The sequence below is a fragment of the Mastomys coucha genome, unplaced genomic scaffold, assembly GCF_008632895.1.
Source record: "Mastomys coucha isolate ucsf_1 unplaced genomic scaffold, UCSF_Mcou_1 pScaffold11, whole genome shotgun sequence".
Taxonomy (NCBI): Eukaryota; Metazoa; Chordata; class Mammalia; order Rodentia; family Muridae; genus Mastomys; species Mastomys coucha.
The window spans coordinates 3,679,542-3,695,750 of NW_022196893.1; the positions used below are offsets into that span (position 1 = coordinate 3,679,542).

Below are 16,209 nucleotides of genomic sequence, written 5' to 3' on the forward strand. Positions count from 1 at the left end.
GACAGTAACGCTACAGTGGTCACCTCTGTACCCAATCTAGAAACAGTTTTGTTTGCTCTCTAGAGGCAGGAGGCATGGCCAAACACTTCTGTGTATTGGGCCGCTGCGCTGCCTCGTGACGCCTTGGACAGATTGTCCACCTTTCTGGGACTCGGCTTCCTGTTCTATAAAACAAACTGATTAGACAAGATGCCATCTCTAGCCAGCTCCCTGGTCCGTGGGGCTGAAGAGTCCCTCCTTCTCATACTGAATCTGAAATGCCATGTTTAATTATCGGGTCCAACAGACACTGTCGGCGGGGAAGGCTGACATTTCTTTTATAAAACCAAGAGCCAAAAAGCACAGAGAAAAGGGAAATAGAATTAAATAATTAATTAGGAAGGAACCAAAAGCAGAGAACGTGTCCACTGTGCTGTCAGGCCTAGCAACTCCAGACGGCTGTTTCCACCCACAGCATCAGTCCCAATAAAATCAAAACACTAATGTATCGATCCCTCTGAGAGCGCCTTGCTCACTAATGTGTCCTTCAGACAGAGAGAGGCATGGAGCAGCCTGACTTGATCCTCAAGATACCTTATGGAAAACTCCAGGATAGAAATAACTTTTCAACCAGATCAGACATGGAAGAATGGAAGACTGCTAGGCGAAGTATTTTGACAGATATGTCTACCTTGTTTCTTCTTTTAAAGATATTTTATTGTGAACTGTCACACTAACTGAGAAAAGGCCATGAAATAAATGTGTAGATTCTGAGGATGCAAATACTCAGCACCAAGAACAGAACCCTCTCTCTCTGTCCCTCTCTGTCCCTCTCTGTCTCTCTCTGTCTCTCTCTGTCCCTCTCTGTCCCTCTCTGTCTCTCTCTGTCCCTCTCTGTCCCTCTCTGTCTCTCTGTCCCTCTCTGTCTCTCTGTCTCTGTCTCTCTCTGTCTCTGTCTCTGTCTCTCTCTGTCTGTCTCTCTCTGTCTCTGTCTCTCTCTCTGTATCTCTCTGTCTCTCTGTTTCTCTCTGTCTCTCTCTGTCTCTGTCTCTCTCTCTGCTTTTTCCTGATTAAAAATATGTAAGATCCTGCCAGCTAGCAGACAGGCTTGTTTTGCCTCCTATGTAAACTATAACCTCCTCCTTCCCCAAGGTCAGCCCAGGCCTGACAGTGGGCGCCTGTCTGTCTTCATATCCCCACTCCCTAACCAAGAGCCACAGATGCTATAATGCAGTTGCCATTTATCTTCAGATCTGGCATTTCATTGTCTTTCATTTAAAGCTCTTTCATTCTTGTCTCCTTGTAGAAGAGTATAGTGTGTGTGTGTGTGTGTGTGTGTGTGTGTGTGTGTGTGTGTAAAGAATCATGGGCTAGAGAAAGGGCTCTGTCAGTAGAGTGATTACTGTAAAAGTATTAGTATCTGACTTTAATCCCTAAAACTCATGTAAAAAGCCAAATCAAGTATCTTAGTTAGATTTCTGTCATGTTAACACAAGCTAAAGTCATCTGGGAGAATGACACCTCAATTGAAAACATGCTCCCATCAGACTGGCCTGTAGACAAGCCTGTGGGGCATTTTCTTGACTAATGGGTAATAAAGAAGGGCTCAGCTCACTCTTGCTGTACCATCGTTGGGCAGTGGTTCTGGAATGTATGAAAAAGCAAGCTGAAGCCAGTAAGAAGCATCCCTCCATGGTCTCTGCTTCAGCTCCTGCCTCTAAGTTCCTGTCTTGAGTTCCTGCCCTGACTTCACTAATGATGGTCAGTATTCTATGAGGTGAAACAAACCCTTTTCTCCCCAAGATGTTTTCTGAGACTGTTTTGGGCAGGGATTGCTTTTGTTTTGTTGGTTGGTTGCTTGGTTGCTTGGTTTTGTTTTAATATGTATGAGCATTTGCCTGCTTGTATGTTTGTATAACACATGCATACCTAGAGCCTATAGATGCCAGAAGAGGTAATCAGATCCCCGAGACGTGGAGTTACTGATGGTAGTGAGCCACCATGTGGGTGCTGGGAATTGAACCTCGGTCCACTGAAAGAGCATCGAGTGCCCTTAACTGCTGAGCCTATGTTTCTCCAGCCTAAGACAGATTTAATCAGAGTTTTATTACAGGAATAGAAACCTAGCTAAGACCGTATACATTTGTAATCTCATTGGCCAGTTACCCTAGCCTTTTGGTATTTCAGGCCAGTGAGAAACTCTGCCTCAAAAAAGTGTGGATGAACCAGGTACTGTGGTACACATCTTTATTCCAGCACTCAGGAGACAGAGGCGGGTGGATCTCTGAGTTCAAGGCCAACCTGGTTTTCTCAAGTTTGGGGCCAACAAAAGGCACATAGTGAGATCTTGTCTCAAAAAAATTAAAGCAAAGGTGGATGGCACCTCAGGAATAATACCCAAAATTATCCTCTGGTCTTCACATGAGCATATACAAACATGCACAAATACTCATGTACAGACATGTACACACACATGTACCCTCATACATATAAACATACCAAAAAAATTAATCATTACTTTACAATAATATACACTTAAAAATTATTAATTCCAGTGTTAACCTTAATGATATAATTACTGGCATGAGCTTTAAAAGTACTTGAACACACAATATTCTTCCCCCACTACTTTTTAAACCAGCATATTGTAAGCATACTGTTAAAGCCAATGCCCATGACATAGGACATGCACACTCTTCTTTCTAACACCTCCTGGATCTTGGTGCTTGATGCTGACTGTGTGACCCTGTCTCTCCAGATGACTTGCCACCCCTCCAAATCTTCAGAAGCTTCAAGAAGAAAATATTGATAGCATAATGCTTTCCTGTATCCTGGCAATTGACCTTGACTCTTGATTGCTAAGACTGAAGGCTCTGGACCTGAAAATCCTAGCTTCCATTTCATTACATGAGAATCTAAAAACATGTTGTTCTATTGGGTTTGGGCAGATTCTGCCCCTGTCAAAAACTCCAGTGATAATCAGATTCCCATTATTTCATAAATCACTTAGCATTTTGGCTTGAAGTCTAGTAATTGTGTTAGTGTGTCTCGGGCTCCCTGGGTCAGTGTTCTCATGCATACAGTGTACTGTTCAATAAAGAAATCAAGGATTTACTTTCACTTGGGGAAGTTTTCTTGAAATCTGGCTAACAGGCTTTGGCCTTGCATCTCATGGTAAGCCACGAGGATATGTGCACAGGGGATGCGCGTGCACCTGTGCTGGGTCTTCTGTGTCTTCTCTCATATCCCCTTCTTATACTTCTTCAGTTTTCCTCCTCTTTGTCTTCTGAGTCGCTGTCACTCACCCAAAACCAAAAGCTATGCTTAAGCTTTGAGTTTCCTTCTGCGTTCTTTCCATCACAATGCTGAGACTTTTCTAATTTGGAATTATGTTCCTCCACGACTTGCATTGTCTCTTGGTGTCTTTTGACTCATTTGAAAGGACTTTACAAATCTTCTTCACTGTGCACCCCAGCACACTGAAAGATCTACTGGCATGTTCTGCTCTCTAGGATTCCTCTGTCACATTGCATAGGACTTGACCTCAATCCTTCCCATTGGCCATCTTTATTGAGCTGGTTGGCAGTGACCACTAGGAGAGATGGCTCCAAGCTGCCCTGACTTTGAAACACACACACACTTTTTTCCTATGCTTTGTGGTGTTCTGGCCATGAGAGTTCACAGTCTGCATGGTGGCTATACAATGTAGCTATGCCTTCCTGTTCCTTTATATGCTACCCCATATCAATTCCAACAGCATCTACTCAGTCAGGCCCTCATTCTTACTCTAGAAGAACTTAGCACTCATATGCTCCTGGAATACACGAGAGCCCTGTACATAACATGTTCTAGTTGCTATTCTGGATCTGATCAAATGAATGGCCTCGGGCTATTCAGGGATAGCTGGTCGGTCCCCATCGGCCACCCTGTTCCTGTTTCCTCTATGTGATCCTGAGGCCTCTCAGCTGCCAGTGCTTTTGATGCACTTGCTCATGTTTTGGCATCTCCAAGAGACCCTGCTGTTTGCTTTAGCTACACATTTTGCCTAAGGGCATTTGGTTCCCTGTATTTATTTGGTCTTTTATTAGGCAACCTAAAGACACAACAACAACTATGACAGTTTATCACCATCTACCCACTCCATTGTAAGCATAACATTCCGAGAAATCAGAAGTTTCTGGTTGTTGTGAAGCACATTCAGTTGAAAGGTTGACTTCTCCTACCCTGGAGGAAGATAAATGCTGCTCCAGAATCCACAGACGCAGGAGGTACTGGCTCTGAGAATTCACTTTAAAAATCAAAGCATAAAGGGGAGGGGGGAAGTAAAAGGTTTGTTTTGTTTTGTTTGGAGGGGAAACTGGGAAAGGGGATATCATTTGAAATGTAAATAAAGAAAATATCTAATAAAAAAAGGGAAAAAAAAAAGAAAGGAAAAAAATCAAAACATAATCAAAGCAGTCCTTTGCCTCAACTTTTCCTCCCCGCGTTTGGTTTTGGTTTTTCAGTCTGTAGGGTTTTTTGTTTGTTTGTTTGTTTGTTTGTTTGTTTGTATATCAAGCCTACCAAAAAGCTACAAGACAGAAATGAAGAACAAACCATAGGCCCTTCACTAAACCATTGCACTAGTGTTCAATAATCTGATGTGTTTACTTTCTATATGCATATTCACGGCATCTTTTCTGCCCTGAACCATATCAAAGAAAGTGTAAGCATAATTGCCTCTCCCTGTAGAAGTTCTGAATGTGTTCCTAGGATGGGGTTCACCCTGCTGTTGCTTCATTATCACTTTCAATGCCCCTGTCAGTGACACAACAGCATTGCCTAATATGTGTACACATCCAATTTCCCCACTGTCTCAGAACTTGGATGCAATGAAGAATTACACAAAGCCTTTGACTGTTGTATTTCTTCAAACTCTGCTGACAAAGAATAGTTTTCCTGTTTCCTTTTACAAAAATCAGGAATTGTAGTAAAACTTTCTTATAGAATTGTTGAAAATTTTAAACAGGAACAAACACAACAGCACAGGTCTGTAACCACAGTAACTTGAGTAGCTGAGGCAGGGGAATCACAAAGCTAAGCAGGCCTGCCTAGGCAACTTAGTGAGAACCTGTCTCAAAATTTTAAAAGAGAACTCTTTTCATTGACTAGGGATATATTCCTCAATGAGGCAACTCTTACCAAACACACACAAGGCCATACTATATTCAATCCCCAGTAGCCCCGCCCCCCAAAAAAACAAATAAATAAGAACAACAATCAATCACAAAGTGGAAAGCCCGGCCTTCACACATAGATCTGATCATGTTTAATAGCTATTATGCCTTTTCCCATTTGTCTGTAGCCCGCACCAAACTGCACAACGTCTCACAAAGCTGCATCTAATCTCAGTAGCCACAGCTTATGTGCTGAGCCCAGGTCTGAGTTTCTGAGACAGTCCAGTTAGGAGCCACACGGACTCCTCTCCCAGCTCCCATGGGCAACAAAGAAATCTCTGCCACAAGCTCATTGATGTCTCCAAACAGAGGCTGAATGGTACCCAGGTAACTTCTCAGAACACAACAGAGTGCTGTGTGTCCCACTTGCTGGGTAAGGGTCTCTGCCTTGTTCTATGATTGCTGTGTAAACACCCTGCACAGCCATTGACGAGTATCAGCAAAAGATGTGCCCTCATTAATAACCATGTTGCTATATCTAACCAACCAGGTATTAAGTCAGCCCACATTTATAAACCCCTAGGAAACCATAATTCTAGTGTTGATTTAATTCTATTTTATGAGATCAAAGCAGTTTTCCCAGATGATAAATCCCACCCTACCTTAGCCTATGGTAAACAAGAATGGTTTGTGGACCAAGCAAATTCAGAAAACCAGCAAAACACAAGGAGCCAAAGTTTCCACCAAGAGGCCTCCCTCCTCCTAAGTGGTGAGCTGACACCAGTGGACAGTGGCAGAGGGCCACTCCAGTGCCTTACTGTGAGTCTCCCATGCAAACTTCAGGTAGAAGACATTGCCTGGATACATTCCAGGGACCACATCCGAGAAAATATACCAGCAGTAGGGATCTGAATGGAGTTTCAGTACTAAGTAACATTCACTCTGCCAAATGCCTCCCCTTGGGGGAGAAAAAGTTGACTATAAGTAACCTGTCTTACAAACAGACAAAAAGAAAGAAAAGGCCAGTCTGTCAGATTTGGCTTAAGTAGTGGTTCTAGGAATCAAGCCCATGGCTCTGTGTCCTCTGGACAAGTATTCTGCACTGAGCTACACCCCCAGCCCAAAGCGGGTTCTCCTGTTCCCCTATGTGATATCTGATATTTGCATATCTTGCTATGTTAAATCCACTGGGCTTTTTCCATTTCTAGCATACCCAATATTCATTTTCCCGTCCTCACTAGTAATGTAAAGAGACTATTACAGAGCTTCAGAGATGGCATTTCAGCCCTGGGGTGTAAACTTCAGGAAGGGAATGATAGACTCAACTCGCAGCCAAAGTCCTGACTGCTTACTGGGAGACTATGGGACACAGGGTGGAGGCAGTGGCCTCACAGCATGAGGTACAGCACGGTTCTCATCTCCAGTTCTACAAGACTCATCAAGAAGATAAATGTCTGCAGTGCAGGAAGAAAACCCTCACCAGGGACCAAATCTTCTGGAACCTTGACATGTATTTCCTGGCCCCCCAACTATAAAAAATGTCTACGGTGAATGCTGTCTAAGGTATTTTGTTAAGGTGACCTGAGCCAAGACAGAATAACAAGGTAAATTTTTACACAGCAACTGTTCAAACAAAACCAAAAGGCAGCTAGTTTCTATATCCTTCACACATGGACTTAAGATCACCAACAATTCCTTAAAGATGTCCTGGGGGTGGGGGGGAGGATAGTCTTCACAAGAATGAACATGAGTACAACCTGGAACCCCACAATGAGGGGAGAGGTAGGGGAAAAAGATATGTCATCCACACATACACCCTTGACCCCTTCACAGCTGAGATGCAAGGCTGAAGAAGTTAAGGCCTTTGTTTCTATTATTTTATTTTATTTTATTTTATTTTCGAGACAGGGTTTCTCTGTGTAGCCCTGGCTGTCCTGGAACTCACTCTGTAGACCAGGCTGGCCTCGAACTCAGAAATCTGCCTGCCTCTGCCTCCCAAGTGCTGGGATTAAAGGTGTGCACCACCACTGCCCGGCTCTTTGTTCCTATTCCAAAGCAAGAGACAGACGATGAGTGAGTGACAGACAGGGTAAGGAGTGAGAGCAGAAGAGTGAGGATTGTCCTGCCTGCGCAGATGCAGTAAGGTAGGCCTTGCTGCAAGGAGATGCTCAGCCTGCAAGGAGACTACAATGCAGGTCACGCAAAGCTGGGAGCAGGGCCATTGGGTAAGGCAGTATAGCTGCAGAGGCCCTGCAGAAGCGGGCTGAATAGGTAGTCACGGGCTGAGGTCAGGAAGCTGGAGACTACTCACAGAGGGCAAGATATGTAGGTAATTTCCCATGACAGAAGAGTAAAACCCTTAACTCATCTTCTGCTTGCTCTCATCCAACACAAGAGCATTAATATGCAGAGATGCTGGAAGAGACTGACCTCAAAACACAGTCCCAGGGCTGAGGCGATGGCTCAGTGGGTGAGAGTCTTGCAGTATAAGCATGACAACCTGAGTCCCAATCCCAGCACCCACATCATTAAAGCTTTAGTTCTAGCACTGAAGACAGAGGCAGGTGGATTCCAAAGGCTCCATGACTAGCCAGGTTAGCTAATATGACAACCTTCAGCTCCAATGACAGACTCTTTCACAGGAGACCAAGGTAGAGAGTGAAAGAGGTCACCTGAAGTCCTGCTCTGGTCTTGTATGTGCATATGTCTGTACTTGTATGTATGTGCACGTGTGTGCAGATATACACATGTGCATATACAAGCATATATACAACATACACAGAGGGGTGGAAGGTTCATTTCCAGAGAGACAGAGACAAAAGATGCCTAGGCTCTGGATCACTGTACCCACTACTGTACCCTTGGGACTTTGGGGCTTACGCCTTTGGCTTCACCTACAGGGCCCCCCAACTAAAGCAAGCTGTATCTGAGTTGCATTACATCCCACATCTTCAGGGTCCCAACCCCTAATTCCTGTAAGAATGAGAAATCTTACAGTTCCGATTCCTTGAGGCCCTAGATATCGGACTGTGATCACTCATGAGTTAGGAGCTGCAGACACAGACTTCAGGCAGCCATCCACATTCTGGGGACAGAGTCCACCATCTCTAGTAACAGTCATGTTGTGGACTGAATATCTGTGCCTTCTTTCAAAATTCCCATGCTGAAGCCCTACTACCCAAAGCAACTGTATTAAAGATATGCTATGAGCAGGCAGTAGTGGGTAAGTGATGTCATAAAGCCAGAGCAGACTTTTTATAGAGAGGGAAGGAGCATGAGAGAGATACTCTCTCTACTACGTGTGGTCACAGCCAGAAGATGGCCATCTGTGGACCAGGAAAAGAGCCTGAAACCCTGACCTCAGGCCTCAGGTCCGTAAGGACTAAGGGGCTGGTGTAAGCCACGTCATCTAGGATCGCTGCAACAGTAGCCAGAGCTGACTCATATACCCAGCCAGGCCTCCAGTGTCTGGATCCAGGCTTCGTAACTTGGTGTAAGGAATCTGAACTAGCATGCCTAGTCAGTCTGAGTTCATGCTGTGAGGAATTCCCACTGTCCCAGACTGTTAGACAACCCACAGACTCTGAGGGAACACTTTATCACAGCTGCAGTTACACTGAAAACTGCAATTCTTACATTCCACACTTTTCAGGTGACCTCCCTGCAAATGACAACAAAACAGTCAATGGGGCGCTTTAAGAAACCATTTAGCTGAAATACACTCTCATTACTTCAGTTACACACAGTAACTCCCTAACAGTGTGGCCACAAGTCCAGGCAGCTGGAGCTAATGACTGGCAAGCAAATGACTGAGGGGAGGGCAGGCTCACCGTCACTCAGGTCCTGGAGGAGATTCTCCTGGCAAGAGAAGTCCAGCTTTGCCTTGATGTTGATGGTGAAAGTAGCCACCTTCCCGGGCTGCAGGGGGAACTGGGCCAGCGTTTCTTCCAGTTTCCAGCTCAAGAAGTCACCATACAACTTCTCTGCAATGAGAACACAGAAGTGAGGAGGATGTGCTCCTGGCGGCCTGAGGCTTACCTGTCCCCAGAGAAACAAAGGCAAAGGAAAAGTCAGCCCTGCATAGCAGATGACCAAAGAGCCAAGGCCTTCCAGAACTAGGAGACCATGAGGTGCTGCTAAGCTACATGATACCTGGTCTCAAACAGAAAGAAACATGGGAGGGAGGGAGGGAGGGAGGGAGGGGAAAGAGGGAGGGGGGAGATAGGCAAGAAGAAAGCTCAGAGCAATACCAGGAAAGGACAATACCGTTTCCACTATACTATAGCCTCTCCCCTTACCTGAGACATGAACATAACCAGCATTAAAACTGAAATTCAGAGAATCCCCTAGGAGAACCTCATAGAAGTTGTGTGTGTGTGTATGGGTATGTATATGTATGTGTGTATGTGTATGTATATGTGTGTGTGTGTATATATGTGTATATGTTTTATATATATACACACATACACACACACACACACACACACATATATATATAACTTGAGAAAAGAAAGTGGAACAAAAATCAATACTCAGTCAAGCATGGGAACTCTGGGATCATATCCCTAAACTTGAACCCTAACACTGTCCCCCTCAGCTCTTTGAATGAGTACAGTCACACTTCCTCTGTCACTTCCAAGAGGGTTTGTCAGTAGATGGGGCCAGGGTTGAATTTTACGAGGTAAAACGGGGCTATGTAACATCTCAGTACAGTGGCCTAAAACTTGGGAAGCGCTTCAGTGTGGGACATAAAGGAGCTCCAAGCCACTACACCCGTCCCACTCAGCCAACAAACTGTCAGCACACAGAAATGGATAGCCTAGGCTCTGGGGACACAGAGGTAAGGAAGATGTGGCCTCTGCTCTGGAAAGAATAAAGGCCTGATTGGGGGGGGGGGGGGGGGGGGAGAGGGCAGGGTTGGACAAAACCAGTCGGGTTCCTAAATTGCTCCAGATGACAAGCCAGCTTCCTCTCAATATGAAGCATTCTGAAGAATTTCTGCTCCTGCTGTACACCAAACAGGTTTGATAACTGTCTGCTGAATTAATCAGCTACCTATAACTAAAATAAAACTTACTATACTCTCAGAGTCCCAGATTTGCTCTCTCCCAACCACCTCTCCTCTCAATAAGATACATAACTAACAGAGCAGAGGGAATGCCTCGGAAAAGCATGAACATGGTACTCTTCTTGTCTGCTTGCTTGGGTGGCTTTCTGTTTCTTAAAAGGGTTTCCTCTGACACCACAGTTGTATTTAAATGAACTATGAAGGTCCCAGGAAACCTTGGCTGGGCGCTGTCTGAGGATACAGCCCGTACAAGCTGGGCAGGTGCATCCATGAACAGGAGACCATAGACCATGTGACCAAATCCACACAGTTCCTGTCTGAATAGGTTCCCTGCTAACTTTCATACTTCAGGCAATACAAATGGGGATAGCCAGGCTCCCACAAGCAGCTGCGCTACAGGCTCCTCCCTATGTCCACTTGCTGAAGCCTGCACGAGGCCTGTGAAATGCCTACTTCAGCCTTAAGCGATGGGCTTGTTTCCTCATTTCAGTTCCTGGCAGAGACACAACACACCAAGCATGCACATGACCTTATAAAAACTTCTCCAACCCCAACTTCTGCACCCCACCCCTACTCACCCCCCACCCGCCCATCTCATCCTCTTTCGATCTGCACCCCCAGTGAGCCAAGCACACAGTTTGTGAGGCGTGTCACCCTGTCTAGAGATCAGCTTGTATTGCAGACTTCTCCAGCACGATCCCAGAATTTGCTAGTAAGATGCCAAACTAGACAAAACAACACCGCCACCCCGTTCGTGTGCAAGTGGGCACTGGGCTGAACCTCTTTTAGTCATTTGTGAGTTTTGACATCTTCTGAGCAAGCACAGCTGCAGGTCCATTCTCTGTGGCCAGTCACACGGAGCTAAAACAACACAGGGTATTCAGCCAGAGCTCAGTGAACACATGCCTGACTCCCACACTGAACTGTGAGCTCCTGAGGACAGGACTCATGCATTATTCATGTGCTGGCAGCAACTCGCATATAATGTAAATAAATGTCTGACTGTTGAAGAACACAAGATCAAGCAAGGTAGGTGTAAGCTGTCAGGTATGGACATGGCCAGTCCTTCTGTAAGAGGTTGGCAAAGTCCTCAGCAAAAAGTAATGTGCACTGTACCTAGAAATGAAGGCCAGAGCTGCAGATCAAGGAAGGCATCGGGGGTCAGCAAGATTCTAAGCGCATAGATATGTTCACAGACGACAGGTCAGACTCACATGCCCCTCCTCCCCCCACCCCACCCCCCGACCAGCATGAGCCAAGGTGGGGAGACACTGCTTGACACAGGTTTGTGGAGGAGCTGGGTAAAGAGAACTAGTGAACAGAGAACAGACAGGTACCCAGCCGAGGCAGCAGAGAATGCAAGAGTAAGGTTTCCCTATGGCCTCTGTCCTGACCCCTGCTTTTGTGGACATGTTGTGCCTGCTCACAGTTCAGTGTGCTGCCACACTCCGAGCTCCCTGGGGACCCCAACTTGCTGCCAACCTGTTCCCTAAAGCACAGTGTTTAAAAAACAGTGGGCACCAGATAAAGACCATATGTAAACCAGAAAAAAACAAGAACAAAATACAGGTCTGAAGGTAAATCAAAAAAAAAAAAAAAAAAAAAAAAAAAAAGGTCCTCTGTGCTAAAATAAAGCAAAAGTGTTAGCCAGGTATAGTGGTTCACACTACGACACCCCACCCCGGGCAAAGAAGGCTGAGAGCAGGAGGATTGCCAAATAAGGCTAGCCTGGGCTATATCATGAGTTCTAGGCTAGCCTGGATAACAGAAAAAGACCATGTCTCAAAAATAATAATCAAGAATGAAGGTGCCAGGTGGTGGTGGCGCATGCCTTTAATCCCAGCACTTGGGAGGCAAAGGCAGGCGGATTTCTGAGTTCGAGGCCAACCTGGTCTACAGAGTGAGTTCTGGGACAGCCAGGGCTACACAGAGAAACCCTGTCTCAAAAAAAAAAAAAAAAAAAAAAAAAAGAATGAAGGCGTTGGAATATAGCATGGGGTTAGAGCACTTGCCTAGCAAACACAAGGTCCTGGGTCCAACACCTAGCAACACACACATAGACACACACACACAAAAGAAAAAGACAGTAAAGAAGATGAAGCAGAATGAACAGAGATGCATGTAGCTCGGTGAGAGAACGCATGCTTAGCATGGTTAAGGGCCTAAGTTTGATCCTTAGCACCATAAAATGATGACAACAACTGAGTGCTGGGCTAAGAGATGCTCAGGAAGGCAGCAAGCACGGTGTTTCATAAGATAACAGTGACAGCAGCAGCGGTGGCAGCAGCAGCAGCCTACAGGAAACACTCCTGTTTCCTGAGCACTTGACAGTGTCAGGGCTGTGCACAGCTGTGCCTGCTGCCTCCTGTGTGTCACCACAAGCAGAAGAGTAGCAGAGAACCATCTCAGATGTGAGCGAAGGCTGCCACCAAAGCAAGGAAGGAGCTGCAGTGAACCAGCCCCTACCCGGCAAGGCCACTTTAAACCCAAGCAGGTGAGCCTCTGCAGGCTATAATGTCCACTAAAGCTAGTCTGACCTTGGAGACTTCCCGTGTGCTCACACTGAGCCACGGTAGCCTGCTCTCAGCAACACATCTACCCCCAAGTAGCAAACACGCTGGGCCCTCCTCACTTCCCATGACACTGGGCTCTCTGACGACACAAAGCAGAAACCAGTCTACAGTATTGATTTTTTTAAAAACCTCACCCTGCAAGGCCGTAATGTTAAAAACAGTAATTATATAAAAATAGCATAACGAGTCAGAAGCAGGCTGGGCCCAAAAGACAGGAAATCAGCGGGGTGACTGACGTCTGTATGGTGCATTGCCAGCTCATGACTGGACCCCCGGGTCCTGTGACTGCTCTGGCCCCAGGTTCCGTGTGGACAGGAACCTGCTCCACTCCCTAGCGGAGGAGCCGTTCTTCTCTACTTCCTACTGCTACTGTTTCAAGGCTCCACGTGGTCTTACACACCTACAAGTATTCAACTTCACCATGCTAGAAATTTACTTTCTAAAGACAAGGAGGAAGGACCACCATCTTAGGAAAAAGAGCTCGAGCCAGAAAGCCTGCATAGACACCTACCTTCTTCAAGTGTGGCACACGCAATGGTTTTTTTGAGGTCAGCTTGACAAACCCTTGTGTGAGTTATTAGACCTGGCAGACCATGCGCTGACTTCCCACATTCTAAGCCAACAAAGAGCACAGCATCTCATCCACCAAGGCCCAACAGAGACGCCACTTTCTGGTAAAACATTGGACTCTCAGCATGCATATATACTGCAGCATGACAGAAGTGACAGATGTAAGTTTTGTTTTTTAAAAAGTAATCTGTTGGATGTAATTTTTTTTAATTTCTTTTGCGAAGGTCAACTTTTAAACTCACGTAGGCAGATGTCCTTACACGTGTAAATTAACGCATGTCAGGGGTCACCGGACAGCACGGCTGAGCAGTCCAAGTTAAGTGATGAGAGAGTGGAAGGGACTGTCCAGTTCCACTCTGCTTGGAGGTGCCATCAATGTGTACCTGTGCTGTTTCCTAAGTGTCACAGGAATTATACACGGATGATTAGTCAACACAAATCAACACAGCAGAGCTTCAAAGCTTGGGAAGGGTGAAATTAAGTAGAAGCACTTTTGGCTCAAGAATAAGTGAACTGATAATTTTATTAACTTTTGGTTTTGGTTTTGTTTTTTGAGACAAGGTTTCTCTGTGTAGCCCTGGCTGTCCTGGATCTTACTCTGTAGACCAGGTTGGCCTTAAACTCAAGTGCTGGGATTAAAGGTGTGCGCCACCACTGCCCGGCTTTTTTTTTTTTTAATTTTTTTAATTTTTTACTGTTTAAAACATTACAGGAAACTAGGCTACCTTCATATTTATGATTAAAAGCATCAGATGTGATGTCAGGAGATGCATGTGGCCAGTGGAGATGTCTCTGAAAGATATTTCTCAAAAATCATACACTAAGTTTCATTAATGTTAAAAGTAAGTATTTGCTGAATCAGGCTTCTGGGTTTTCGATTTTGGCCAAGAGTCTAAGTGACAAACGTGGATCATCCCTGAATTTAAACTAAATTCTGCCTTTTGACTGTCTTAGTAACTACTTCTGAATTACAAACATATGTTGCTTGATACAATTTGATATACTATTTACGCTTTGTATCATAGAGCAAATATATTAAAATAATGTTGAACATTAGCAGGTATTTTTCACATATTTGACTTGGGTGCTTGAGCAATTACATAGGAACTAGAAACTGGTCTCTACTTTTAAATAATTTGTTATAAAACTTGGCAATAAAAAATAAATAAATTGAGCTGTTTAAAAAAAAAATTAAATTCAAAGAGTGAAAAAACTGTCCTGGGAAGATGATGCTGTGTGTAAAACACATGCCACAAAGCATGTGGACCTCAGTCCACATCTGCAGAACCCATGGAAAGAAGGCACGGCAGTCTGTGGGGCACGGTGGCATGTGGGCATGTAACCCTGGTGCTCTTGCAGAGCGGTGGGAGGCCGATATAGGAGAATCCTTAGAAGCTCACAGGCCAGCCAGCACAGTGTATACAACAGCAAACAATGTAGGAGCATAAGGAAGGTTAGGACCAACCCTTGAGGTTGTCCTCTGACCTCCACACCTGTGCCCACATGAACACATACCCATACACACATATGCCATAAATACATACATATATATATTATACATGCATAAAAACAAGATTTTTTTTAATTGAAAAAAAAAATGGGACCTGTAGACAGGCTCAGTGATCAAGAGCACTTGTTGCTTTTGACAGAGGATGAGGGTTTAACTACCAGGACCAGTATCAGGTTACTTACAACAGCCTCTGACTCCAGCTCCAGGGGACTTGGTCCTCCCTTCTGGCCTCCATAGGTACCAATACACTACATAGCCATCCACACATTTGCAGGTGTACACACACACACACACACACACACACACACACACACACACATATACACACTAAAAAATGAATTTTAAAGTGAAAAAGAGAAAAGCTGGCTAGGATGTGTATTCATTTGCTATGCTCACCCCTGTTTTGTTTTGTTTTGTTTTGTTTTATTCTATGGTTTGTGTTACTGGGGATCAAAGCTATGGAGCCACAACCCTGGTCTACATCAACTTGTATATATATGTATTATGAGCATTCTTAATACATTTTCCTGATTTTGTCTTCATCACAATGAACTCCGTGGTACATTAAGCAAAGACAGTAGTTTACGCCTTCCACAACCTAGAAAGATTCTGTGACAAGTGAGTCAGGATCAGAAGGGTATACTCAGATAACCCTTGTTTTCAAACAAGGTGGCTATGCTACATCTGTATGGTAGGAACCTGTGAACAAGGACCCTCGACCCATTAAAACCCAAAAGATGGTCTAGGCCCAAGAAAGGTTACATGGCCCTTACATCACTGACCCTCACCACACACCCAAGAAGCAAAAGACCTTTTTCATGGGGCTTGTAATGAACATCTCAGGACAGGAGAGCCAGGTGTAGGAGAGAGAGAGAGAGAGAGAACAAAAGGCTAATGACAGGAGGCAATGATGTAAATGGACTCCCTGCTACCTTCCTGCATCAGAGACAGACCAAAGCAGACCAAGGGGCTGCAGGCAGGCTCCTGCAAGGGTTGGCCCCAGGGAAGCAAGTGTGGTGGTGCGACCAAGGCAAAGGGTGTGCAGGAGTGTGAGTGGTGTGTATGTTCCCTGTGCCCTGCCTCCTGAGGGTTTCCAGGGTCCTGCCGGCATGACTCATGGTCCCCAGGATAGCCCACCCCACATGCTCACACTTATTGTCACTGCACACCAGCTCTTCAGAACTGAGGCCACAGCAATGAAAGCCCCAATCCTTACCAAGCCGCTCATCTGCGACTGGGATATAGGAGAACAGGAATGGCTACTGCTAACCTTAAAGAAGAGGACAAATAGCCAGAACCTGGAAACAACCCAGATGTCCCTCAACAGAGGAGTGGATACAGAAGTTGTGGTAC

At 45.2% G+C, this 16,209-nt stretch overlaps 1 protein-coding gene across 3 annotated transcripts in view; it reads right to left on the reverse strand.

Moving 5' to 3' along the window:
- Positions 1 to 16,209, reverse strand: part of Trappc9 (trafficking protein particle complex 9) — a 466,270-nt gene that overhangs the window by 328,025 nt on the left and 122,036 nt on the right. For all 3 annotated transcript variants that reach the window (XM_031345566.1, XM_031345557.1, XM_031345575.1), the window contains one exon: positions 8,966 to 9,118. In XM_031345566.1, coding sequence (XP_031201426.1) covers positions 8,966 to 9,118 — 153 coding nt within the window. The remainder of the gene's footprint in view (positions 1 to 8,965; positions 9,119 to 16,209) is intronic.